The sequence below is a fragment of the Hippocampus guttulatus genome, chromosome 14, assembly GCF_054856545.1.
Source record: "Hippocampus guttulatus isolate MCC_2025c chromosome 14, RoL_Hgut_1.0, whole genome shotgun sequence".
Classification (NCBI taxonomy): Eukaryota; Metazoa; Chordata; class Actinopteri; order Syngnathiformes; family Syngnathidae; genus Hippocampus; species Hippocampus guttulatus.
This window is the reverse complement of record NC_141274.1, coordinates 14623869-14648549: the sequence shown is the minus strand read 5'-3', so window position 1 is coordinate 14648549 and position 24681 is coordinate 14623869. Positions and strand designations below refer to the sequence as shown.

The following is a 24681-nucleotide window of genomic DNA, read 5'->3' as shown; positions in this document are numbered from 1 at the left end:
TAATTGCTGGTTCAATTTTATTTCTTGGCTCTTTTCCTTTAGTTTTATTTTATACACGCTCTCCAGTCACAATATTAGATTCAGAACGGCCGCGTGATCTTGGGTTTATGTTTGATGGTTACGCTTTAATTAGATTTTGGTTAGTTTCCGGTGACGTGACCAAGTTGTTTTAAAACTCGGAAGTAGCTGCAGAAGAGAAGCGAATTTTACAAATAAGTGCTATGATCTTGCGCATATTGTTTCGTCTCTCTCTTTTATCTGTATACGTTAATCTGTTCCACCATTAGATAAAACTGTACGGGCCTTTGTTTATTACTGTGTTTTGACGGTTTAGCCTTTATTTTATTTTGGTCTTATTTCCGGTGACATAATGACTCTATTACATAGTTTTTTTATCTATGTTTTACTCCAAAACGACCTCTTGTGTATTAAAATAAAAGTATGTACACACAAAAAAAAAAAAAATATATATATATATATATACATTTTTCTGGTCTCTAAGTGGGGCACACACATACCGACACTCATGCCAAATTTGATCAATTCTCCTCACACCTTCCAATCAAAATCAACAAAACACAGATAATCTGATGTCTCTAAAATATTATCCTGAGCGATTATCTTTTGGTGTGGGATGTGCTCAGGGTATTTTTTTTTCTCCTGAAAATAAAATCTGGTTTGACCACGATAAACACAAAATCATTAACTTCTCTAAACTATTTGAATGAATTGGACATAGCTGCATTGACTGGACTGCACAAATCATCCAGTCCAGCGCCGTGAGGAATACTAAAACATCCGGTGAGAATCAAAATGGTTTCCTTCCTGTGTTTATGTCAGTCTTCGTGATCCTACTGCAGGGGAAATCTCTCTTTCTTTTCTGCATCCTTACTGGAGTTCAGCTTTTATCTCACTATCAAATATGTGTAACTGTAAACAGTACGTTTAAAGTATAGAGATGGAATTGTGCTTGCTTGAGAGGCAGTGGCCACTCTCCAATGCCCATCATTACACGTAGTTATAGGTCAGGATTAAAGATGGTCGGATGAAGGTGGTTACATGCATTTTAAGACTGCTTTCACTTGATTTAAGGCAAATTTCATTTGTCATTGTTTTACAGTCAGAGTATAGTTATTAGCAGTTGTAGTTATTTCTTTAAAAGTGGAAATGAACGTACTACACAAATGCAACAAATCCAAATAAAGTGCAAAAACGCGCTTGTCCTTTGAAATAGAGAAAATAAATGCTGCAACTTGATTCCTGGGTGACATTTTGTCTCCCCCCAAATACAGATACTGTAAATACATTTTAAAAATGAAAAAAAAATGACAAATACACTAGTATTTTTCAAAATACATTAAAAATCTAAACCAAAATAATAATAATAATAAACGCGAACAAAATAAACAATTCGTTGTTTGTGATTTTCCAAGAGCGAGACTTACACCGCGTGTAAAATGTCACTAGAAGGCGGAGGAAGGAGGCGGGGGAGGGGGTTGATGAGCTTTGCCCACTTTTGACCCATATCACTTAAGTTGCGCCTGTAGTGGGCTTCCACTTGCGCTCCTGCGAGCGATGCAGCTGTAGTCATGCCGTGTTTTTTCTGCGTGTAAACTTAATCTTTTTTTTTTTTTTTTCCAAACTAGTTCACGCACCCTCCGTCCGTCATGGAGTACTGGAGGCAGTGCGCCGCGTGGCTCATCGGCTGCAAGGTGCTGCCGCTCAACCATCGCGTCACCGCGGACACGGCGCAAGTGTTCGACCTGGCCCAGATGCTCCGCGATGGCGTGCTGCTCTGTCAGCTGCTCAACAACCTGAGGGCGAGCACTATCGACCTGAAGCACATCAACCTCAGGCCACAGATGTCCCAGGTAGCAACAATACAACGCTACTCCACAATATATGAAATGAAAGGAAATGCCTATATACTATCGCTGGGAATGTGTTCGTATTCATGTATTTTGTCAACAGTATCAATCGTATCACGTGATTGCAGAAATTGTGCAGTATGTATCGGAAACCCATTTAACTATCTGCCAAACTGCTCCGTGCTATGGAGTTCTACTGAGTTCACTGCCACCATGGAGAGCTCACATCTTGAATTTCTGCCAGCAAGTCAATGTAACCCCCCCCCCCCCCCCCCAAAAAAAGAAAAATTTGTCTGAAGTACCGGTTATGAAAAAAAAAAAAAGGAAATTGGGTCACTCGCATCTCAAGGCACCACTGGAGAAAGATTCAAGACATTAAGTCAAAATCATGTACATTTGAGGTGTGCCTTTTCTGTTCCACAGGAGAGAGTATTTTTGGGGGATGACCCCAGTTGAAGCAATTGTCGCAGAGTCAATCTCAAGAAAGTGACTTAAAAAAATGCCCACTTTATCGACTGTCGGGAGATCCTAAAATATCTCCAAGAGTAATCCTTCCTCTTATCAGGCCATGTTAAATGGGAAATATATAGTTGCACGTTAATTAATGTCAGGAGATGATGTGAAATTGTGTGGTCAGTTGAGAATAGCCCTAAGATGCTGCGGTCAGGTTTTTAGCACGGCCCTCTTGTGTGTACTCACTAGAGTGTGATGGCAAATCAGTAGGATAGCCCCTAGCTGTAGGCCGCGTACGAGTGAAAAAAAAAAAGCATACGTGTGCGGCCCCCTTTCACGGTGACCCGCTCTCTGCCCTGTGTGGAAAGCAAAGCATCAGGGTCAATGGAGCCCAGTGTTGTGGGACAAACAAGTCTCCCTCCAGCGCTGCTTTTGCCAGATGCACACTTGGACTTTTATTTGTAGGAGTCCAAACACGCACACAACTACGGCAAGCCGTTTCAGCATTTATCCTAATAGTGTTCTTGTACAGGTTGCCGGGAGCCAATATACTCACCCACGGGTTGATTGTGAAATTGGTAGTCTTATTCCCTCCCGTTACAACTACACCTCATTGAATACAGTGAGCAGGCTATATAATATGTACACCATGTATCAAAACGATTTAATACCTGACAATTTCCTGCCATCACTGTCCCAGTTTTTGTGCTTGAAGAACATTCGCACCTTTCTGATGTGCTGCTGCGACGTGTTCGGCATGAAGAAAAGTGACCTGTTTGATGCCTTCGACCTGTTTGACGTGCGTGACTTCGGAAAGGTGACATTCAGATTGATTTAACCCCTTCATTATATTGCCTCACATGCTTTTCCGTTATCGTCTTGTGCTGTCTCTCCAAAGCGTGGCAACAGCTTCAAATGCTGGCATGCCTTTCCTATGCTATTTTCTTTTCGTTGAGTTGAGGTCCAAAGAAGCTTCCAGTTAATCTGATAATCCCGCACACTGCAAATATGTACTGTACCAGGCATCTTGTACAGTACCGTATAATCCTCGTCAAACAACCTTCTGGCAAGGTGTCAACAACACCGCCACCTCTCAGCGTGTCAGGTTCATCCTGGATGGATGAAATCCAGCTGGGATGCTTACAATTTAAGCATGTGGAAAAGGTGTGTTGCTGGGGGTTTTTTTTTCCTCCAGAAGGGAACATGTGAAAAATCAGAACCAGGATAATCCACTTTTTGTCAGTGATGCCAACTGGAGGTCGAGAAGATGCAGCATTAGAACACTGATGACAAGATGACTAACCTACATTACAGTGACCACTGAAAACCATGCTTCGTGCTACTACTACTACGACTATTACGACAACAACTACAAAGATTGAAGTGGAGTTCGTGTGTATTCATACAATTTGACCCTGTCACCCCTTGGCAAAAAGCTTTGGAAAAAAACAATAATTGACGTATTGGAGACTGGCTGTGTTGTACAAGTCTCTGTGGCGACAGACCACAGTGGTTATTTTATCCTCCATTGTCTTGTTCACTTTTGACATGTGACGTAGTAAGCACATTCTCAAAAACAAAACAAAACAAAAAAAAAAAAACGTTTGGCTCCGGTGTAGTTGTACAGATTTGGAAACCGTATTGACTTTATGCATAAATGCGCAATCGTGTCGCAAGAACACCTCAACTTAAGAACACCTCAACTCATGTTCGGTATGACGGCAATATATCATCTCTGCTTCACAGTCAGATTTTTATTTTTTTTTAAATTCGTTCTGTGTTTAATGAATATCAAACCGCAAAGAGAGCATCCTGCTAGTGCACCTGATGGACAAGACGCCATGGCAGTTTTCACACAGGAAGCTGAATGAAGCCACCCTGTCTGATGAAAACCTCATGAACCACCTCTTCAACTCTTGAAAATTTGAGAAGCTTTGAAGGAATTGAATAGAAGAAGCAACCGTGAGGAAGACTCCGGCTCAGTTTACCGTTGAATGCTACGACTGTTTAGAAAGGGACATTAATATAAAATATGACACCTGCGCGGTTTTATTGCGAATCTAAGATGAACCAGGGGCTTCGATGGATGTTGTGGTGGTCGGGTGGATGACAATTGTTGGCAAAGCTAAGCTAAAATGCGAAAGAAGGCTATTCAAGCTGTTTCATTGTTCTGTATGTACAGTTTCGAATTCCTTGTGCAGTGCCCTCCTGCATATTTCAGATTCACTTCTTTGATCATTTATATAGTCAAGGTTTCTCAGGACCTGCCCTCTGGTATTTGCGGATAATTTCACCTATAAGCTGTTTTTGTGCTCAGGCCGAAGCTTTGTCTAATGTATAAGTATTGCTTTGCCGCTGAGGGGAGGAGCTTCATTTAGACAGGCCATTGCCCTGTCTAACATCAAAGTAGTGCTTTGCTGCCATTTTGTGGTACCTCTAGATCATAGAGAACTTTTTTTTGATGTGACTATTGGAGGTTGGTATCATTGATGTATTCGACACCACCAAAAATGTCTTTTTTATTAATTGATTGAATTTTTGTAATCGTAGTAATTCCCTTGACATTTTAGTCGGAAATACAGCATAGACTAGAGGAAGGAATCATACTTGAGAGCGTTCCAACAACAACAACAACAACAAAAACGGTCATGCTAATAATACAAAAATAATAATTGTATATAGCATTTTTCTCATCATTAATTATGTGTTAAGCGCTGCATTAAATTACGTTGGGAATATTTTACAAAACCTCTGCTGCAGCATACTATTATTAAAGCACAATAATAATAATAATAAAAACTTTAGAAGAGAGAAACGATTCGTATATCCACCAAAATGCAAATTATAAATCATTTGACTGTTATTCAAGATTTTCAGTGCCCGTAGTGAACATCTGTGAACATCTTTATGAGTCGAATTGCTTGTTTCTAACGTGAAAGTCCCCCTCCCCCTTTCTCATTTTCACCGATGAGGACAATCACGGTTTTTGCACGTAGCAAAACCAACGTATTTCCACAGAACTTTGGAGCTGAGTTTTGTGGTTTTCAAGCACTTGACTAAAAAAACAGTCCTTGTTTCAACTTGCGTGGAAGGTTGGCTTTAATGTCAATGTATAAATAGACACTCAACAGTATATGCTCTCACCTAAACATTGACATGTTTCACCAGGTCATGGACAGCCTATCCAAACTTTCATATACAGCAATAGCCCAGCAAGGAGGATTCAAGTAAGTTGTTGTTTTTGTTGTTGGGCTTCACACAGGCAATGACACAACACCAAAGAGCATTTAACAACAGCTAAATGCACTGTCACCGTGTTTCATTTGAACTCTGGATTCCACTCATTGACCCAAGTTAGGAGACCTCAGAGCCCCACCAGATTTCTTGAATGCATTCAGGATTCAAACCTTGATTTCTAGACCCCGATCAGAATTTAATAGAATCTATTCTTCCGCTCATTGGAAGCCAGTGTAATCATCAAGTGTCTTCTTTGTCATTCGCAGGCCTTTCCCCACAGAGGAGAGTCTAAAGGACGAGGACATTTACAATCACCTGGAAGACCTGATTGAGTATGTATGAGGTGTCGCCCCCGCGCTCTCTCTCTCTGAGGGTCTATTATCGCTGTTGGTAGAACATAATTATGTCAGCGCGTGTCAGAACCGTCTCGGCCCATCATCTTGGCTCTCCGAGGCGCTGCTCTGTTTGTTTGCTATTATCAAAGGAAATGAATGAGTTTGCATGACATGCCTATTAAAAATTCTTGAGGGCTGGGGGGACACCTTCCACCAAGAGAGTTTGATGCGTTATGGCCAGTCATGCCAGTAGGGGGCGCAAATGAATCACTTTATAGTTGGGCCTTCAACACACAAGTTTTGTCCAGTTCTGACCTTGTGCAGGTGGGTTTTTGGTTTTATGTTCAACAGTGAGTCGTCAGACTTAGCTTACACACAATGAAAACGCATAGACATAGCTCAACCTTAGTAGCAATCATTCTGTCTTCGACGGACCCCTGACAAGGGCCCAAATGACCGTAAAATGGCCAACACAAACCAAAATGGCAGACAGACCAAAAATTTTTTTTCCTTTTTTTTTTTTTTATTTCTTTGCTTGGCTTCTTGAGACTTTTCTGTGGGTCTACACCTGACAGAGATGCCGACCAAATTTCAAGTTTGCATGTTTTTTTTTTTTTTTTTTTGTGGGTTTGTAGTGAACATGCCATGGAAGATGAGGAGGATTTGTACGCGGCTGTATACACCCTGGAAGAAGACTATGCAGGGGGAGAGATTTATGAGGACCTTATGAGGACCGAGCAGCAGGTACACACTCACACACACACACACACACACACACACACACGCAAATTAGTACAGTACAGTTTACTGTATTGCTGTTAGCAGCTCGCTGAATGTACTTTTTAATCCCTTTGTTAAGATTCACAACGAGCCGCGTTTCTTTCCAGAAGCAGGTCGAGATGTCAGACGTTCGCACTTGCTGCCTCTCCGAAATCAAGCAGACGGAAGAGAAGTACACGGAGACGCTGGAATCCATCGAGAAGGTACCCGCGTTGCCTTTCGGATCTTTGCCTCACGCTCAATCAAGCGTGCGCGACACTTTTTATGTTAGTGGTTATCCAGTGGGTTATTTTACGGTCCCCGATGATCATGCCTTTCGTGTTTATCGAGCAGTTGTTCCACTTTTTATGTTAAAGTCCCATTCTTCCTGGCCCTTGATTTGCAATGCCGCCGTCTTCCGTTTGAGTGCTGTTATGAATTAATTCACATTTGCATTCATATTGTTGCCAGCAGGTTGGATAATGATGCTGTTGTGTGTGTCTTCTCGCAGTATTTCCTCAACCCGCTCAAGAGGTTTTTCTCCGTGGCTGAAATCGACCAAGTGTTTGTCAACATCCCAGTGAGTTTTCCTCGAGTCATACTGTATGTTTGGAGGATGAATGAAATAATTGATTCTTATTCCTATTTTAAACATTTCACTGCTTTCATACTTGCCGCAGGACTTGGTGAAGGTTCACAAGAGCCTGATGGCTGACGTTCAGGATTCCATCCTGAACAAGAATGCTTTGAATCTCTACCAGATCTTCATCAGCTACAAAGAGAGGTATTTCACCTTTATTTGAAAGAGCGTCTCTATGTGCCCTGCGATTGGCTGGCAACCGGTTCAGGGTGTCCCCCACCGACTGCCCGAAGACAGCTGGGATAGGCTCCGGCATGCCCGCAGCCCTTGTGAGGATAAAGCGGCTCGGATAATGGATGGATGGATGAATAGGGAGGCACTGCAGAGACCCCACTATTCGGATGCAAGCCATTAAGAAGTCAATTTTGCCTTACAAGTACCATTTAACAGTGGGTTGGTTGTATCGCTTTTGTCTCACAGACTTCTCATCTATGGCATCTACTGCAGCCGCGTGGAGATCGCCATCGCCGTGCTGGACCTCATTTGCAAGGAGAAGGAGGATGTCCGGCTCAAGCTAGAGGTCAGGATTTTACAAGCTCATCTACACCCGTGCTCATCACGGCGGCATGCATTGTTCACCAAGAAATGTTCCAGGAGTTATGGTCACACTTGCACTTGCAGGAGTGTTCCAAGAGGGCCAATAACGGCAAGTTTACCCTGAGGGACCTGCTGGTGGTCCCTATGCAGAGGGTCCTCAAGTACCACCTTTTGTTGCAAGTATGGAATTTTCATTGAAGGATTTTGGTGAAAGTGGGTGAAATTCTTACCGCTCTGTATTTAACCGCTAGGGGGAAACATTCTCCACATATTGGCTCACTGTCTCTGTCACACCACAGAAACATGCAATTGAACGTGTTCAAATTAAATGTCCTTCAATAAGTTAAATGCCATAATTGAATGTCATCATTTGTGAAATCATCAGGCATTTTTTTGTATCCTGATTGTTTTATGTAAAAAAAACAAACAAACAAAAAAACGTTGCCCAAGGACCAGCTTTTAAAGCGTTAGAAAATAGAATAAATACTCCCCCATTGGGCTCGTTCATTTGCGTTGACCTTCACAAAGTCGTCCTCAGGTGTCGTCAACAGATGGCCGACCGCACACACATGCCCTCTCCTTCCATCAATAACGTCCCACTGCTTCTTGCTCGAGAGGATGGCGTGTGCATGTGTGAATTGAAATTGAAATGCACTTCATTGCAAATTCCCTCAGCACCTTAAGGATTAACACCACACATGTGTTTTGAGTTGTATTTGGCTTTTTAGTCTGAGTTTTTTTCACTTTATTTGAAACGTTTTTTTTTAAATTTAGAAGATTCAAGTTTTAAAAAAAAAAGTAAATTAATTATTTTCCCCGCAGGAGCTTCTAAAGCACACTCACGATGCTGCAGACAAGAGCAACCTGAAGGTGGCGCTGGATGCCATGAAAGTAAGTAGAAAGGTGAACAGTGATACTGCAGATTTGTAGTTCGCAGATTTTTTTGAAAAAACTATTAAATAACCTATTCTGTGTTATTTTCTATAAAACTCCGATCTTGATGCCAGGCACCTCTGTTGAATTGAGTTTCGGAGCTTCATTGAGTCAGGCCAAAGACTTGTCTAACAGAGAAATAGTGCTTCACTGCCGTCTTGTGGCATCTATCGGCAATGACAAACCTTTTTGTGTAGGCATCAAATCCTCACAGCTTTTCACTATTTGTGGCGTGGCTCGGTTGGAACAGTTGGGGTTCTATGTCCCTAATATTGTTGCCACTGTCATTATTTTCGCATCTGTCCAACTTCTCCTGCACTTAAGACAAACAAGACTGTGTATCAAATGAAGTGCCCTGTGTGTGCGTGTGTCTCAGGACCTGGCTCAATTTGTCAATGAGGTGAAGAGAGACAATGAGACACTCCGGGAGATGGACCAGTACCAGCGGTCCATCGAGAACCTGGTAGGACTCACGCATGTAACATTTTCATTCAGATCACGTTTGTGTCGGGAAGAAATACAGTTGAATGTGTTCAGGGTCGCCCTGTTTAAAAAAAGTCTTCATTGAGCAAGTAAACATCAGCTTGTGATAACAATATGGTAATTGTTGCTGGCAGCATCGAGCTAGACAAAGGCCGGCATTCATGCCGAAAGGTATAGAAACCAGCTCAATATTAATTACCGGTTGCTTCTTTTAATTATTATTATATGTTTTGATCATGCAGTCCAATGTCAGGGTCACGCTGGAAAGCAAATGACATTAAAAGTACGGTAGTTGGTAAATAGCTGTTTTGATTTTACAGGAATGCAATTAGATTTGTCTCGAAAAGCAAAGTTGTTGTTGATTATTTTCAGAGTAAATTATTCTGAGAATAATAATAATAATACATTTTATTTACAAGCGCCTTTCAAGACACCCAAGGACACTTTACAATAACAAAAAACACAAAACAATACAGGTTGAGCAGTGGCAGCCAAAACGCGCCAGCGTTCACTCAACCCGGAAGGCAGAAAGAAACCACAAGGGAGGGAGAGGGGGAGAAAAAAATCCACACTCAAACTACCCTCATTTTGAGGATAATTTGAGTTAGGCAAAAAACTCCTGCACAAGCATATGACAGTTACAACAGGTCACAAGACATAAACAATGAAGACGGTGAAACAATGCCCCAATAATGACAACCTGATAAACTGTCCACTGTAGTAACCGCTGTCCCTGAAAGGGTTAATGTTTTAATTATTTTGCAAGAATCAAGCAAATTATTTTTGGTGTCTTTCCAAAATAAAGTTTTATTATTACCAAAATAGGTGTTTTTGGGGGGGCTTATTTTATACAAGCCTCCGATAATACATTTGTAATTATAGGAGAAAATGGAGGAACCTTATGAGTACCTATATCCCCTTTTTTTAGAAAAAAGTATTTTGTTTGCGGGGGCGGGGCCACATTGTATAACAGCTTCCTTCTATTTTTATGATTTATTCCGATAATTTTTTTCTTCTTTTTTTTTAAGTGTTCTATTGCATTACAATACGTGGACGCATGTTATGATTTTATGGCTACATAGCATTTGCGGCACAAGTGTCATATTTTTTTTATATTGATATATTCTGATCATAACAAAAATAATCTGCTGTTGCACCCGAAAGAACCAGCCTCTAATCCGCTACGGTCGGCCGAGAGGAGACGGAGAAGTGCGCATGGTGTCCAACTTTGACCGGAGGAAACTGGACAGGTTTGCGGAGCGGACATTTTGTCTTCATCTCAACACTCCAGCCGACCGAATTGCCGCGGCCTGGTTTACAGACACCTATTCTTGTTTGACGTGGCCGCCGTGGTCTGCAAACGACGCGGCGACAACTACGAGATGAAGGACGTGCTCGACCTCAACGTCTTCAAGATCACCGACAACCCCATGTCGGACAAGGAGGGCAAGAAGGTGATCTCGCTCTCTGTTTATAACACAATATTTGATGAGGTTCATTTGCGCCATATCAAGTCAAGAAGAATGATCCCTTTCTTGAAAAACCACGCCATGCCATGCTACAGTTGACCTCCAACTCCCAAACCTCTGATGGATGTCGTTGTTTGTCGCCCGCCCCTCACATAGTGGTGTTACGGCTTCTACGTGACGCACCAGCAAGGCCACACCAGCTTTGAGCTCTTTCTCAAGACCAGGGAGCTGAAGAAGAAATGGCTGGATCAGTTTGAAATGGCCGTGTAAGTGTCATTTTTTTTTTTAAATGACAATTCTGTGTGTCTTTTTGTTGGTCATTGTTTGCATCAGAGGTGAATCGAGTAGCCACAAATTGTACTTTCATGTTGGTCACGATGGTGGTACTTGGAGGGAGGAGCCAGGTATTTTAGACAACTCCTTACTCTGACTAACATTTGCCCGCTATCGCTACCCTGCCAACCGAGCGACTTGAACAAAAAGAATGCTATTCAGGTGTTTTATCTTCTCCATTTGGCGGACCAGATCGAACATCCGACCGGCTCTGGCCAACCATAACGGTCACCAGTTCAAGATGCACACCTTTGACCGAATCTCCTCGTGCAGCTTTTGTCACTTGCTGCTCAGGTTACACTCGCGCTTTCTATTCACGTGTTCATCCGTGACATGAGGATGACATCAAATCATGTCAAAATGTGTCTCCGTGCAGGGGCGTCTTCAACCAGGGCTACGTTTGTTTAAAATGCGCACTGGCCGTCCACAAGGAGTGCCTTGGTCAGCTGGGACTCTGCAGGAGGACGGGTGAGGACAACCTTTACGTTTTTTTCTCACCCGCGGCTCACCTTTTGTTCCCTCCGCAGAGTCATCCAAGCATCGCTCCAAGGTAAGAAGATCTCCACTGTTTTGTCTTCCTCCACGTAAGCATTGCTATTTTTCATATATGGATATGTATGATGATGGTCTTTCCTCAGTGATGAAAGCCCCCTCAGTGTACCTTATTCTCGATGTCTGTCCACCATGATAACTGTGACTCATATCGTTTAGGTTCCACTGATTCCGTCTCCCATCTCTCCTCAGGAAGGCACAACCCCTCCAGATCCAGGTCTATTGTTGTTTTTTAATTTTTTTTTTATATATATACACACACGCACGCACGCACACACACTCACTGGAAATTGAAGAGAATCAATCAACCAAGCGATGACTCGAATTTGGGGCACTCGTAAGTCAAGGCATCGGCGGAGCATTTATCCACGCCGTCGTCAAAGTTTGTCCGTGGCACAGTTGCGGCAACATCTCACTTGGCTTTGTTTTGTGTAAAAGGCTCATGTTGAAAATATGAGCATGTGAGGTGGAGCGGGGCAGTTAATAGCTTCCTCAGGGGGTCTGGATGAAGGCGGGTGACAAAGTGGCCGTGTCGTCTGCCCTGGCATGAGCGCTCCGTCTCCACCTCAGAGCCTGACGCCAGCGGCCATTTTTTTTTTTTTTGCACTGCTCTTAGAAAATATAGCATTTGTGAGTGGTCAGGAAGGACGGAGAAGAATCTGCTGTTCAAGTGAACGACCGCTTTGGAGAAGGATGACTTAATGTCAGTCGGGGAGGGGGGAGGGGCTACACCTCAGCCTCAGCCCCCCCCATCTCAAATATCCATTTTCACGCTTGAAAATGTCTAACATCATATTCTTCTAGAATATTCTTCAGTACATACATACAAACTTTTGTTTGTATGTATGTACTGTATGTTAACCCTTTCAACAAATACATTTTGTTATGATGTATAGAGTTGTACGAATGAAGACAATTTTTCCTGAGAGGCGTTTGTGCTTGTATGTTGAAGGTTTAGCCAGGATGCTGGTGATCCGCGACTACGGTGGCGCCCCCTGCCCGCCGCATGGCGCCCCGCTGTGCGCCCGCACGGGCGATGTGATCGAGCTGATGTTCGCCGACTTGCACAGCTCCTGGTGGCAGGTGCGTGCGTCTCTGCGTGTGCATGCCTCACGCCACTCTTTGGGGAGGGAGAACGTGTCAGGGCGCAGCCTTAGCCCGCACGCGACGTCCTCTGCAAAGTCGCTTGTTTGAGTCCGCGCGGTGCGTGCGTGTCGTTGTGATGTCACAATAACCGAGGAGAGAAAAAAAAATTGCTGGGGAATGTCAAAAGGAGGACAGCGCATCGCGATTGAAAATCTGTTCTGTTTCTACTAAATCGCCTCGCCGTGGGCTTTAATTCGTATGATTGCTATTGTTTACCGCAGCCTTCATTTCTGTATTGTTTTTATCCGCATCAATCCAATGCAAGCAAAATGAGTTTCACCAAATCTTTGACTGAAATTACTTGAGAGTTCATTACTACACCACCTTTTGCTAGTTTGCCTTCATTTCTTCATGAACATATGAAAGATTAATCTAACTCGCTCTTTCGGGGGGCTTTAATGATGACTCCAAAAGTTTTCACCGTCATTTCTTTATTGCTTTTATTGGCGCAGTCAAAAACTTCTTTGCTGATGTCCATGACATTTTTCTTGATTGAAATCACTTTCATTCTTTTATATTATTTTAACTTCCTTTGTTGTTTTTATCGGCAGGAATCAAAACCGAGCAAAGTGTTCTCAATGAAACCTCGTCAAAATATACGTACATACGAGGTCATAAAAAATCGCATCATTCTTACGCCTTGGTGGAAGTCTGCACTCCCATCTGTCACTTGAACAATGACGCAAAGCGTTTATGGTAACGCGTGACACACGGGTCAGGTGACTCCCTCTTTGCTTGGTCAGATGAAATCATAGAGCGGCATTGTATGATGTCAGCGGAGAGTTGATGAATTTAGAGGCTTTCGCGGGACAACAACATGCTGGCCTTTTTTCCGGCCTGTTTTTCATGGTGGGGCGGCACCTTCTTCTTAGTGAGGCCAATGATATCGTTTGACCTTATATGGGTATTTTTTTTTTTTTTTTTTTGAAAGGCCACTGATTCATCCTGGCTGTTGGCGATGGCATTAAAGCCTCATCCGCCATGTTTATCCGTGTCATGGCAGACCTCCAATGAAAAAATATATCCGGATCACAGTTTTCAATCGTCGGTGCGCTATCATGCCACTGAGGTAATAGATTGACGGCGGGTGGCGGCGGGGGGAAATAAATAAAACCCAACCTCCTCAAAATATTAAAAATATGTTTTTTAATTGGGGGAAAAAAAATCTGTGAATGTGCAAACTGTGAGTTGGATGTCAATTAGGTATTAAAAAAAAAAAGCATTTTCTTCTGCTATATTTTTTCTTGTTAGGTTTTCCTTCTTATAAGATCGCAGATTTGACTGCAGACTTAAAACAATCGAACAATCTCACATGTCATGTTGGGTCAAAAGGCAAAGAATAAAAATGTTTCGTAAGACAAGTTTTAAAAATGGACAGGGGGCGCGGGGGCTTGATTAATACTTAATGGAAGGTCATTCCAAAGGGAAGTACCGGAAACAGACAAGGCTTGATCCCCACTGAGGCTCTGCCTAGTCCTCAGTCACTCCAGCAGCGGCTGCTCCGCAGACTTGAGGAGCAGCGCGTCGGGAGGTAAGGTAGAGCGAGACCATTTCAAGATTTCAAAACAAATAAAAGTACCTTTGAGTGAACTCTCAAATATATAGGGAGCTGGTGAAGAGAGGCCAGAATTGGGGTGATGTGCTCCCTCTTATGAGCACCAGTTAATTAATGCCAGAAATAGTACAGTACTTTTCATCGTGTAAAATGTTGGCTTAAAGAACGGAGTGGGCCCAACGTGGTCCGCGGCCAGATTTGACCAACCTTTGCCATTGTAGGACAAGACTGTCCCATTTGGGGTTGGGAGTTCATTTCCCTCTTGACACCAATGTCAAAACAAGAACATAGAGCAGAAAAACAGACATTGATGTTGTCTTCTAAATTCAAAGGTTACTGCGAAGGACTTGGCTTCCAAACAGAAGCACTTGTGATGACAATTAAAGCTCCACAGGGTACCCTTAATCTCGGGCGTCCCCGGCGGCGCCACAGGATAGAATTACCTACCCCCCCCCCCCATCTCCCCATCTCTATCCGCCTTCACACATCCACCCTCCGCCGTTACCCAGAAGGCAATTATCTCCGTCCCGCTGGCACAGCAATACAATCAATCACAGTGATTTCATTTGATCCTTCAGCGGGTGCCTCCTGTTTATGCTGCTCGAGTAATGCGTTTAATCTTTTTAGCATGCGCTTATCCAGGGCATAACAAATAGAACCAAAAGAGCTTGGATGAAATGTTATTGCGTAGAATGAATCACAGAGAGTCTAATCGAGTTAAACCGCCAGGCTTTCTTTTTTTTTCACGCTCTCGCCCCAAAAAGTGCGGTGGCCAATTGCAGATGAGTCGATGAGCAAAAAAAAAAAAAAAGGAACGTAAAACGGGAGTCGATGGGGACTCCGTTTTCTCAATTAGCGCTAACGACGGCCGCTTTGTTGACTTAAACGTTTACAAATGAACTCAGTCTGTCGCAATGAAGTTCACAAGGTGGACTGGAGCGTCATTTTGGAAGGCAGACCTCAGCCAAGGATATCTGGCATATCATACACTCCAAGCTGAAAGTCAGACGGTCCGAAAAGTCAGCGTTGAAACCATTGTCACGACAGCGAGACTTCAGCTTAGTGAGCAGTTTAAGTATGTGGTGGTTTTAAAACTTGGGGGGCTGCGAGCTGGAGTTTGGGGGTCCTTAAAATAACCTGCGCGCCAATAAAACAAACATAATCGAGAACATGCAAACTCCACCTAGGACGGTCGGAGCCCGGAATGGAACCCTCGACCTCTGCATTGTGAGGTCGCCAGCCACATTTTAGTTACCGTTTCACTTGGGGGGGGCCGTTATGACTGAAACCATACCAAGAAGTCAAGAGTAACTGTTGATTTAACTATTGTTTAAGTTTCTATCATGAGGGTTTGGTCAAAAGAAAAGGCTTGGAATATACCTCTTATTTATTACATATGAGCATTGACAATTTTGGCAGACATTTTAGAAAGGATCGTTCAATTTGGCATGTTTGAGCTGCTTCCGCAGGCCACATAAAATGATATAGTGGGCCAGATCTGGCCCCCGGGACTTGAGTTTGACACCTGTGGCTTTAATCCTCTCTCTGGGAAAGTGCAACATGTGCCCAACATCATCGCACTTGCGATAACGTTCGCTAGCCAAAGGCAAGGCAGTTACGCTTCCTTTTTCTTGCCTAATATGCTCCATACAATTTTCATTACTCTTACAACGTTTCATGGCAATGGGTTGTATCATTTTGTCATATCATCAATTAACCGGGCGCGGGCTGCAAATTAGACGCGCCGCTCGTTGCGCGCTAATTGCCGAGGATTTATCCGCGGCGGTGTGGGAGGGAAGGGAAAGGTGAGGAAGGGGTGTGATTGGACGGGGAGGCGCGGGAACACATTTCATGCGATTTAACGTCCCGTCCTATTCACAGGGCAGAATCCCGGCGAGCGGCAAGATTGGCTTCTTTCCCAGCGACGCCGTGAAGCCTTGCCCCTGCGTAAGTGTGCATATTTTCTCGCCGATCAATACGCCGCATTAAGCGTGAGCGTGATGCATTTAGCCAAGAAATGGCCACTATTGACGTCCGCGGCGAAGAGATGTGCTTTTCCATTACATGCTCGCGCTCCTGTTGAGGTCTGATTTGAGCCCCCCCAACCCCTGCTGTGCCTCCACGATCACATGAGCGGGCCTCTGACCTCCATGCCTTTCAAGCGCAATGAACCGAATAATAACCGTTGTGTTTCTTTTCTTCTTCTGCAACGTGCCAGCTACCCAAGCCTGTCGATTACTCCGCACAGCTCTGGTAATAACACGTGAATTCTCAATTGCGTGCAGTTGTTCACATTCACAACGACTTGGCGGTGCTTTTGCAGGTTTGCGGGGCCTATGGAGAGGTGCCAGGCCGAGGAGGAGCTTCAGGACAGAGGGAACAGCACCTATCTGGTTCGGCATCGGAGTAAAGAATGCACAGAGTATGCCATTAGTATAAAGTAAGTCGTCATTGTGGAAAGGATTCCCTGTTTTTTTTCTTAGCTGAACCTTCTGTCAGATTTCTTCTCAATTGGACTTCCAGGAATGGTTGTGTAGGATTCCGTAGATGGATCTGTATTTGAGTTACGTCTTCCTTCAAAGGTCCGATATGACAGTGAAACCACAAAAATATGTTTAATCGCACCAATCGCATTATTACTTTTATGGGTAACAAAATTATTGCAAAATCTCAACGTCATTTATTACACATTAATCACAATTTGACATTTCAGTGCATTGTTTTCGCAAGGATCATGCAAGTTGACACACATGATTTTCTTTCGGATCTGGCCCCCGGGCCTTGAGTTTGACACCTGTGGTGTAGCGGTACACTCGCATGACTTGTGTGCGGGCAGCGTCGGATCAGTTCGGTGCGGATGGTTGTTCGTCTCTATGTATGTTCCAAGACTGGCTGGAGACCAGTTCAGGGTGTAGTCTATCTTTCGCCCGAAGTCCGCCGGCATAGGCGCCAGCGCGCCTGCGACACCCATGAGGCTAAAGCGGGTTCAGATGGTGGAATGATACATTTTTTAGAAAAAGGTCTGTCTTTGCCAGGATAGTTCCGTTTTCGATAGATCCACAGCAGATGGAACTTTGTCGATGGATCAGGGTTTGCTGCTCCTGATAGAACGTCCAAGATCTGTCTTGGACTGGACTTCTCGGGTGGACCCATGGTTCACTCAAAAGCTCTGTTCTTGATTTAACTTCCTCGATCGTTTAGTGTTGGATAGTTTAGTGTAGGGTGGCCCGGTGATTGACTGGTTAGCATGTCGGCCTCACAGTGCAGAGGTGCAGGGTTTGATTTGTTACATTTGACTGACTTTTTTTTTTCTCTATGTTCTGAACAGGTCTTGCTTTGATACAAGTTTGCTATTGCCCGGGGAAGTAATGCTGAGACCTGCGTTTAACCTGTTACGAAAATTGACCAGAGCAGCATGATATGTCTGTTTGAGGCCATAAGAGTAGGTGAAGTAGCATGTGGCTCACCGCCCACGGTTGTTTTTGTACTCTCTGTTCCAAGCATTTGATTGTAGCTTTGCAGCCCACGCAGCCAGTGCGACAGGCGCTGCCGCGTTCGACGGAAGACCTTGTGTACAGCCTCTATATGTCTGCTGTATGTGATTGCGAGGAAATAAACTAGAAAGGGAGAGAAACTCGCAAGGGGCAGATGCGGAAGCGCTGCGCGCGGCCGCTCTCTTTAGCTTGTGTTTAATTTGAGCAAAGGGATCAAGTGCAAGAAGTACAAGCATCTCTGCAGTGCGACCCAAGTCGAAACTCAATCTGTGAATTTGCCTCGTGTGACGACTAGAGTCTGAGAAAGATGTAAAACTATAGCTGTCTTAGATGTCTCCCTCCTCCAGCACACCTCATTCAAATGATCAGCTCAGCAGCTAGCTTAGCGAAAGCTTGAAAGCGATCCTTTTATTGGGAAAGTTGTACTTTTATTTGATCTGCACACGTGGGCACTTGTACAAGAGAGGTAACGAGTAAGCGCCGCGACTCGCATCTGCAGTTTTACCAGCCTGGTCACACTTTTGCTACATGAAGAGACTTTTCCGACAGATCATTTGCAACTGCCTGCAACTTTTCAAGAAACCTGACCAAGCAGTTGTGGCTCAGTGACGTTCAGGCTTCGAATAAGAATTTTAAGCATTTTTGTCACATTTTTTTTGGATTCAATTCAAATACTATTATTCCCTCGGACGTACGTGCCACTTGGCCAACTGCAGGCGCTATACAACATTTCTCAAGAAACCACTGTAATGTTAGTCATGCTTAACAGAGGATAATGATCGTTCGTATGCCTGAAGATTACAACAGTATATTTTGTGTCAACATGTATGGATCCATCGTTTATCTTCAAATAATGTGGAATTCTCTTTATTTGATGTTTAGTTTGACAGTCATTCACGCTGCGCGAAACTGCTGCTTGTTGTGACGCGACACGAGTTGAGCTCACTGCCACCACTCGCTCATGTCTCAAATCATATATCGACGTTTTGTGCCCAAGCCAAAGTAAAAAAATAATAATAATTCAAAATCTTCAAATACATCTTAGTCAAGTTACTTGTATCCCGGCGCACCAATGTACCTGTAATTGTAAGCTTGAGAACAGGTCAGTTTGATGCACAAAGTAACAGGAAGGTTAAATCTGACCGCATGTTAAAACAAACGTGACAACATTCTGCCATTAGCCATTCGTCTCATTTGATGTGAGTGAATGTGGAATGCTCTAAAGAGGTCTTGAGTGTGCTCTCGCAAGACCTTCGTGACTTTCAACACGGGAGGCCGGGCCTGACGTTTGGAAGCGTGTCTCGTTGATTAGCAGCGCATGTCTTATTCATCCTCGCGCAGGTTCAACGACAGAGTCAAGCACATTAAGATTCTGACCAAGGACGGCTGTTTTTACATCGCAGAGAGTCGACTCTTCAAAACACTGCTGGTAAGGCTCCGAGGTGCTCCACAAAGCGTGAAACTTGAGTGGAATCCCGTCTATTTGATGTAGTTCCGTTCAGAGGGTTTTGTTGCCAATCACCGCAGAATAACACCATCATTAAAACATGCTAACTAGATGAATAAATCAATAAAATAAATGAAGTACAATGAAAAATAGGGAGTAGTGCGTTGGTAGGTGGTAAGCAGAGCATTTTCTATTGCTGCAAAGTGACAGTAGGAGTATTGGGGGGTGTACACTAGCTCCTCTTGCTAGCTAGGTACACTTGGTAAGTAAAGTACGCTGAAAAAAACTCTTTTGTTGAATTTATATGGATCCAGATACATTTTTAAAGCAGACGGCACATCTCTCTAATGTGACACCATTTTTTACCCCCGGTATGTGTCATTAGGTAAGTATCTTAGGAAGGTAATTCCAGTAGTTAGGTATAGTAGCATGTTAGCAGGTGGGTTGATATTTACGGTACATGGATGTTGGTAGGTACACATAGCTCGATAGGTACAGTAAATTGGCAGGTATGAAGGTACTGAAGGAAGGTAAGGCACACTAAGTCGTACAATAGTAGAGGATTCGGTAGTTTGTGAAAATTATTGTCTGCGTGTTGCAATAACAGTAGTTAGCTATAGATCTGATGAACCCTTTCAGTTACGACAGTGGATAGCTTATCGTCTTATCTGGTTACAGGGTGCATGAAAGGGTTCACATGTCATTCGGCGACATGCGTTTTGGTTTCCTTGCAGGACCTGGTGAAGTACTACAAGCAACACTCCTTAAAAGAAGGCTTCAGCAGCCTCGACACCAATCTTCGTGTCCCTTACCGGGAATGCTATGACGGAAGCTCGTCTTGGGCCATTAGCAAGACTGGCAGCGGTGAGTGCACCCTTGCAAAAAGACTTCTCTGCAGAGACTCTTGCGTCTGACAGCTGTAGATGCTCCCATCTTAGAGCAAATACGGATGCTGGGGAGGGGGGGATCTGAATTCATTTGATGGCACCGTCTTGTGGGCTTTTGTGGAGAAATTCATTTTGCCCGTGAAAAGCCATGAGGGGTATGCCAACGCGGTGTCTTTGATAACAAGCACATTCTCGAAGGAAGGAGTGAGGAGACGGCAGGTAGGGAAGAAGTCACTTTAATGAGGCGGTTAGACAGACAAGGGATGATATGGTCAGAAACGAGACAGACGGCTGAAATGGAATGTGACTGACTTTAATGAACCTCCAGTTGTTGCATCTGCAAAGATACTTAAAGGTTGGCACTGTAGGAAAGTAGCTAATGCGGTTGGGCGATAGGTGACAACAGCGTGTAGTAGGACTGTGCGATATGGACGGAATTTCATATCTTGATATTCTTGCCTGATATATGGATAGCGATATTACTCTGGGTTCAGTGCAAACTAGAAGAAGAAAAAAAAAACAATCCCAAAGGATGGGAAAAGTTCTTCCTTTTCCCTATCATGATGTTTTCTGAAATAGTCGAAAAAAAATCGACCAAAGATAAAAGTGAAATGAATGGAGAGGCATCCTGGCAGCTCGCCAGGCAGCTCGACAGAGTGCTGCCAGTTCGAGGTCGCCGCCCCAGGCGGGCAACGGGAGACCCACCATTCATGACCGCCATGCCAGATAGCACGCTGCTCGCCTCTGACGCGCATGCACAATTTTCCTGACAGGACATGACATGTCACTCGCGCAGCCAGCCGAGTAGAAGAAGAAGAGGGAAAGAAGAAGAGTGAGTGACACAAACCTGAGGGAAACCCCGGGTGTCGTGGCGGGGATATTACCGGGGGAAGAAGTTTGCAAATTAAAAGCGCAGGAGGGAGCTGGAGTGAAAATACGTAAACAAGCACCATCGCCAGAACAAAGCTAACGTTAGCCTTTTTCTGTGTATGAATGTGTGTGTGCGCGCGCGTGTGTGTGTGTGTCTGCACATCCTCACACGGCTTCAAAGCAGCGGGGCCATTCAGCGACAAGACGCCTTTACAGAGGCGCTGCTTCCTCGGTGCATTCTGGGATAGATTATTATTGCCTTAAGTCATCCGCCCCCGTAGACTTAGAGCGAGATTGTGTGGGCACCGGCTTCCGTGGAGAGACAGATGCCATGCCAAAAAAACAACAACGACAAAAAAATGAAATAAAAATAAATAAACACAATCAAAAGAAGTGCTTATGGACAAAAAAAAAAGAAGAAGATGCTGCTGCCGCTCTCTGCCAGACAGGCATTTATTTGATGAAATGCGTGTGTACAAATAAAGACATCACCTTGAGAAATTTGCCTGGCCACTTGTTGCTTGTTCAGAGGGCACAAATGAATCGGCCAATGAAAAACACGTACACCTCTGTACATCATAACAAAATGGATTTGTACAAGTATAAAGAGATGCAAATCTTTAACCCTTTGAGGGGCAACGGTTACTACAGTGGACAGCTTATCATGTTAGCAGGTTACAAGGTGCGTGAAAGGGTTAATAGGCTCCTCCTCCCAAATATCTGCTCAGCTCCTTGCTGCTGGCTGAGTTGAGAAAGCTCAAGTGTAACTGCCCCATAGGCCAGTGGGGAAAACAAACGCACGAATCTATAAGTAACAATAAATATCCAAATCTCAAAGCCTCACCTCCGTAGAACCCGTCCGCAGTCACTTCTCTATAGCCCAATGAAAATACAACAACAAAACAAAAAAAATGGATTCAGAACACCAAAATCTGACTGGACCAATTTCATGGTCTCACCTCAATAGATGCCTCTGCCAAATGTTTACTTGGTCACAAGCGCAACTGCCCCGGAGGCCAATGGATTAAAAAAAACAACAACAAACAGATCTACAAAAACCCATCTGTGAAATTATAAAAAACTGACGTTATTAAACCCTTTGCCCATACATTGGTCTATCCCCTTGGTGCAGACTTCCACTCATTCTTCTCTCCCACTCAACATGGCTTCCTTTGCTTGTTCTTTGACTTTGCCAACTTTTCTCTCTCTCTCTCTCTGTCTCGTGCACTCCTGTAACCCTGTGCCTCTGCTGCTCTCTCTTTCTCTTTCTCTCTCTTTTTGGGCTGTGTTTGTGTGTGTAGTTGCTCCCGGTGGTTGCAGCTTTGTTCCTCCCTCATCCTCTCCTTTCTGGTCAGGTACAACTACACGGCCTTTCTCTGCTCTCCAGTCTTGCCGCATGACATTTTTTTGTTTTGTTTTTGCTACTCCACGAATAAATAATGCAAAAAAAGTGTTGACACTCAGAAGCCAGGATTTGGCGTAAAAAGAAAAAAAAAAGGGACATAGCGAGGAACTATTGTTGGTAGTTTGTTGGTGTTCAAAATCTACTCAGATCAATGAATATTAATCCCAAATGAAGTAATAATAAAAACGTCATAAAATTTATTCGAGTTGAAAAAGTACTGTATGTTTTTATCACACAGCAAGAAACAAAAAAACAAAATTCTGCACAGCCCATTTCAATTTTATTGCAAGATAAAACCGCACCCCCGAGGCGCATGAATAGCCTCTTGACAAGTTAGAGTTTGTGATGTATAATTTCCCTCGTTAAACATACAGTCAGCACCAAATTTGAAAAAATAAAAATAAATCTCGATCTTCTGATGCATCGTTTCTGTTCATAATAGAGTATCATCGATACATGCGCTTCACTACGGGTGAGCTTTAACTACGGGTGAGCTTTAACTACGAATGGACAAACTAGCGATAATGAGACGTTCTCATTTCTGTTTCAACGTATCGATCCGCTCGGCTCCGACATCACTTCAACTCTTTGAACTTTGTTGCTGACCAAAACATCGGCACCTACTCAACAATCTGTGCGCAGTCCGTTTGGCATGTTGTAAAGTTCAATATTGCTTTTATCGTTAACAACTAGCGCTCCAGTACAGACGCTGAAACGCGGTTACATCCCCGTTCAGAAGAAATCCTTGGATGCGACCTTCCCTGCATGTTTTTTTTTCAATCACATTTTCACTCACAAAATGATTGCATGTTTAAGTTCCCCCGATGACATTCGCCCCTTTGCGGTCCACCAGTGTTTTCTCCCAGGGTGGTGGCCGTGGCCGTGGCTCGCTACGACTTCAGCTCCAGGGACCCGTGGGAGCTGCCTCTGCTGCGGGGGGACATGGTCAATATCTACTCAAAGATGGCCAGTGGCTGGTGGAAGGGGGAGGTGGCTGGAAAGGTGCTCCGCAATCTGACTTTGACTACCCGATTCCGATTTTTCTTTTATTGCCCTTCCGGGACCTGTATCTGAGTTATTAATTGGGTAATTAATTAACACCAAAATCTGAATTGAGCAGTGAGACCTGCAGTCTGAACGTAGTTTGATTTTGAATGCTTACTTACAGGGTGTCTGCAAATCCTTAAAATGTCTTGAGTGAACATTTTCCTTCGGGCACGAAAATAAATGCCATACACGCACTTTCGTGGAACAATGGTCTGTTTTTGTGTTCTCCCAAATTTTTCCGCACAAACTTCCCTCCCCCCCAAAAATGTTTTGACAAATAAATTTTGAAAAAATGTAATCTATCGCCTTGCTATTTGTATTTGCCTGGACGTAGCGACTTGCATAACCCTTGAATTACACTTCAAAGGTCTTTCAAATGCCATGCTTGCTACAGACAAGCACATTTTTTCCCTTGTGAAATGAAAGTGTTTTTATCAGGTATTTTCCTCCAAAAAGACACTGTATATCCTCAAAAATCTATTTTTTTTAAATAAAAAAATATTGTTCATTACATTTACTGTATCTGGTCCTGATCTTGATAACCTTTGTATAAAATGTTTTAATCTATTTTGTTTTGACCATTTTTTTAAACATACAAATAAATTAATTTCAAAATTAATAACCAAAAAAAGCCATATGCTGCAATGCATGCCTACAAATCTTATTTATTTTTTAATGCTATTATCCGCTACCAATCTTGCTCTGTTTCTATTCTAGCCCGTGCATGAGTTGTGTGTGGGCTCTTGTTTCCAGGTGGGCTGGTTTCCTTCCACTTACGTCGAAGAAGAGGACTGACTCACCCAGCGGATGGATGTCCCATCCGTGTGACCGTGACGCTGAGTCGCCTCCCCTGCACGCCACGTCTCTTTGATGTCGCGGGGAGAAACTCAAGAGGAAAGGGCCGCACTCTCCAAACCTTCGCTGGCAGGACTCTTATGCAGAGCACATGTCACTTCACGGATCTGTATCTGGACCCCCCCGCCTTCCGTCCTCTCTCTTTGCCTACTCACCTTGTCTTATTATTGATGACTTGGTGGGCTGGTGTGAACGTTGCCTCGGTTGTCGTCATGTTATGTTAGCGGGGAAGACTCAGTCAGCCGACTGGAGGGCAGACACGTCCAGCTGACGGGTGCCAGTCTGATGCTGGAACTCTCTTGTCTTCACAGGTCGGGTAAATAAAGGGAATATTTAATTGAGTCTACAGAATCCAAATTTCGACATATCATTTCAA

The 24681-nt window shown here is 43.7% G+C and overlaps 1 protein-coding gene across 7 annotated transcripts; it reads left to right on the top strand.

The window, feature by feature from the left end:
- The first annotated feature begins 1574 nt into the window (after positions 1 to 1574).
- LOC147195278 (guanine nucleotide exchange factor VAV3-like) lies at positions 1575 to 24647 on the top strand. Of its 7 annotated transcripts, none has more exons than XM_086129709.1 (28): positions 1575 to 1871; positions 3022 to 3138; positions 5490 to 5548; positions 5825 to 5890; positions 6529 to 6637; positions 6787 to 6876; positions 7164 to 7232; positions 7333 to 7436; positions 7713 to 7812; positions 7914 to 8009; positions 8652 to 8720; positions 9139 to 9225; positions 10410 to 10495; positions 10567 to 10699; positions 10871 to 10980; positions 11240 to 11341; positions 11424 to 11515; positions 11575 to 11597; positions 11759 to 11816; positions 12552 to 12682; positions 16182 to 16247; positions 16519 to 16553; positions 16624 to 16740; positions 19136 to 19223; positions 19976 to 20105; positions 22300 to 22353; positions 23257 to 23405; positions 24204 to 24647. In XM_086129709.1, exons 1-28 carry the CDS (start codon positions 1668 to 1670, stop codon positions 24243 to 24245), a joined length of 2586 nt encoding a protein of 861 aa, XP_085985835.1. In that variant the 5' UTR covers positions 1575 to 1667; the 3' UTR covers positions 24246 to 24647. The 7 variants fall into 7 exon arrangements, with proteins under 7 accessions (XP_085985835.1, XP_085985834.1, XP_085985836.1 ...); XM_086129708.1 differs by having other exon boundaries at positions 6784 to 6876; XM_086129710.1 differs by having other exon boundaries at positions 6781 to 6876; positions 11792 to 11816.
- Positions 24648 to 24681: the final 34 nt, after the last annotated feature.

Coding starts and splice junctions, on each gene's coding strand:
- LOC147195278 (XM_086129707.1), top strand. CDS start 1,668: ATGGAGTACTGGAGGCAGTGCGCCGCGTGGCTCATCGGCTGCAAGGTG. Junction 8,721..9,138: donor TGGCGCTGGATGCCATGAAA/GTAAGTAGAAAG, acceptor CGTGTGTCTCAG/GACCTGGCTCAATTTGTCAA. Junction 16,741..19,135: donor GAGTATGCCATTAGTATAAA/GTAAGTCGTCAT, acceptor ATCCTCGCGCAG/GTTCAACGACAGAGTCAAGC.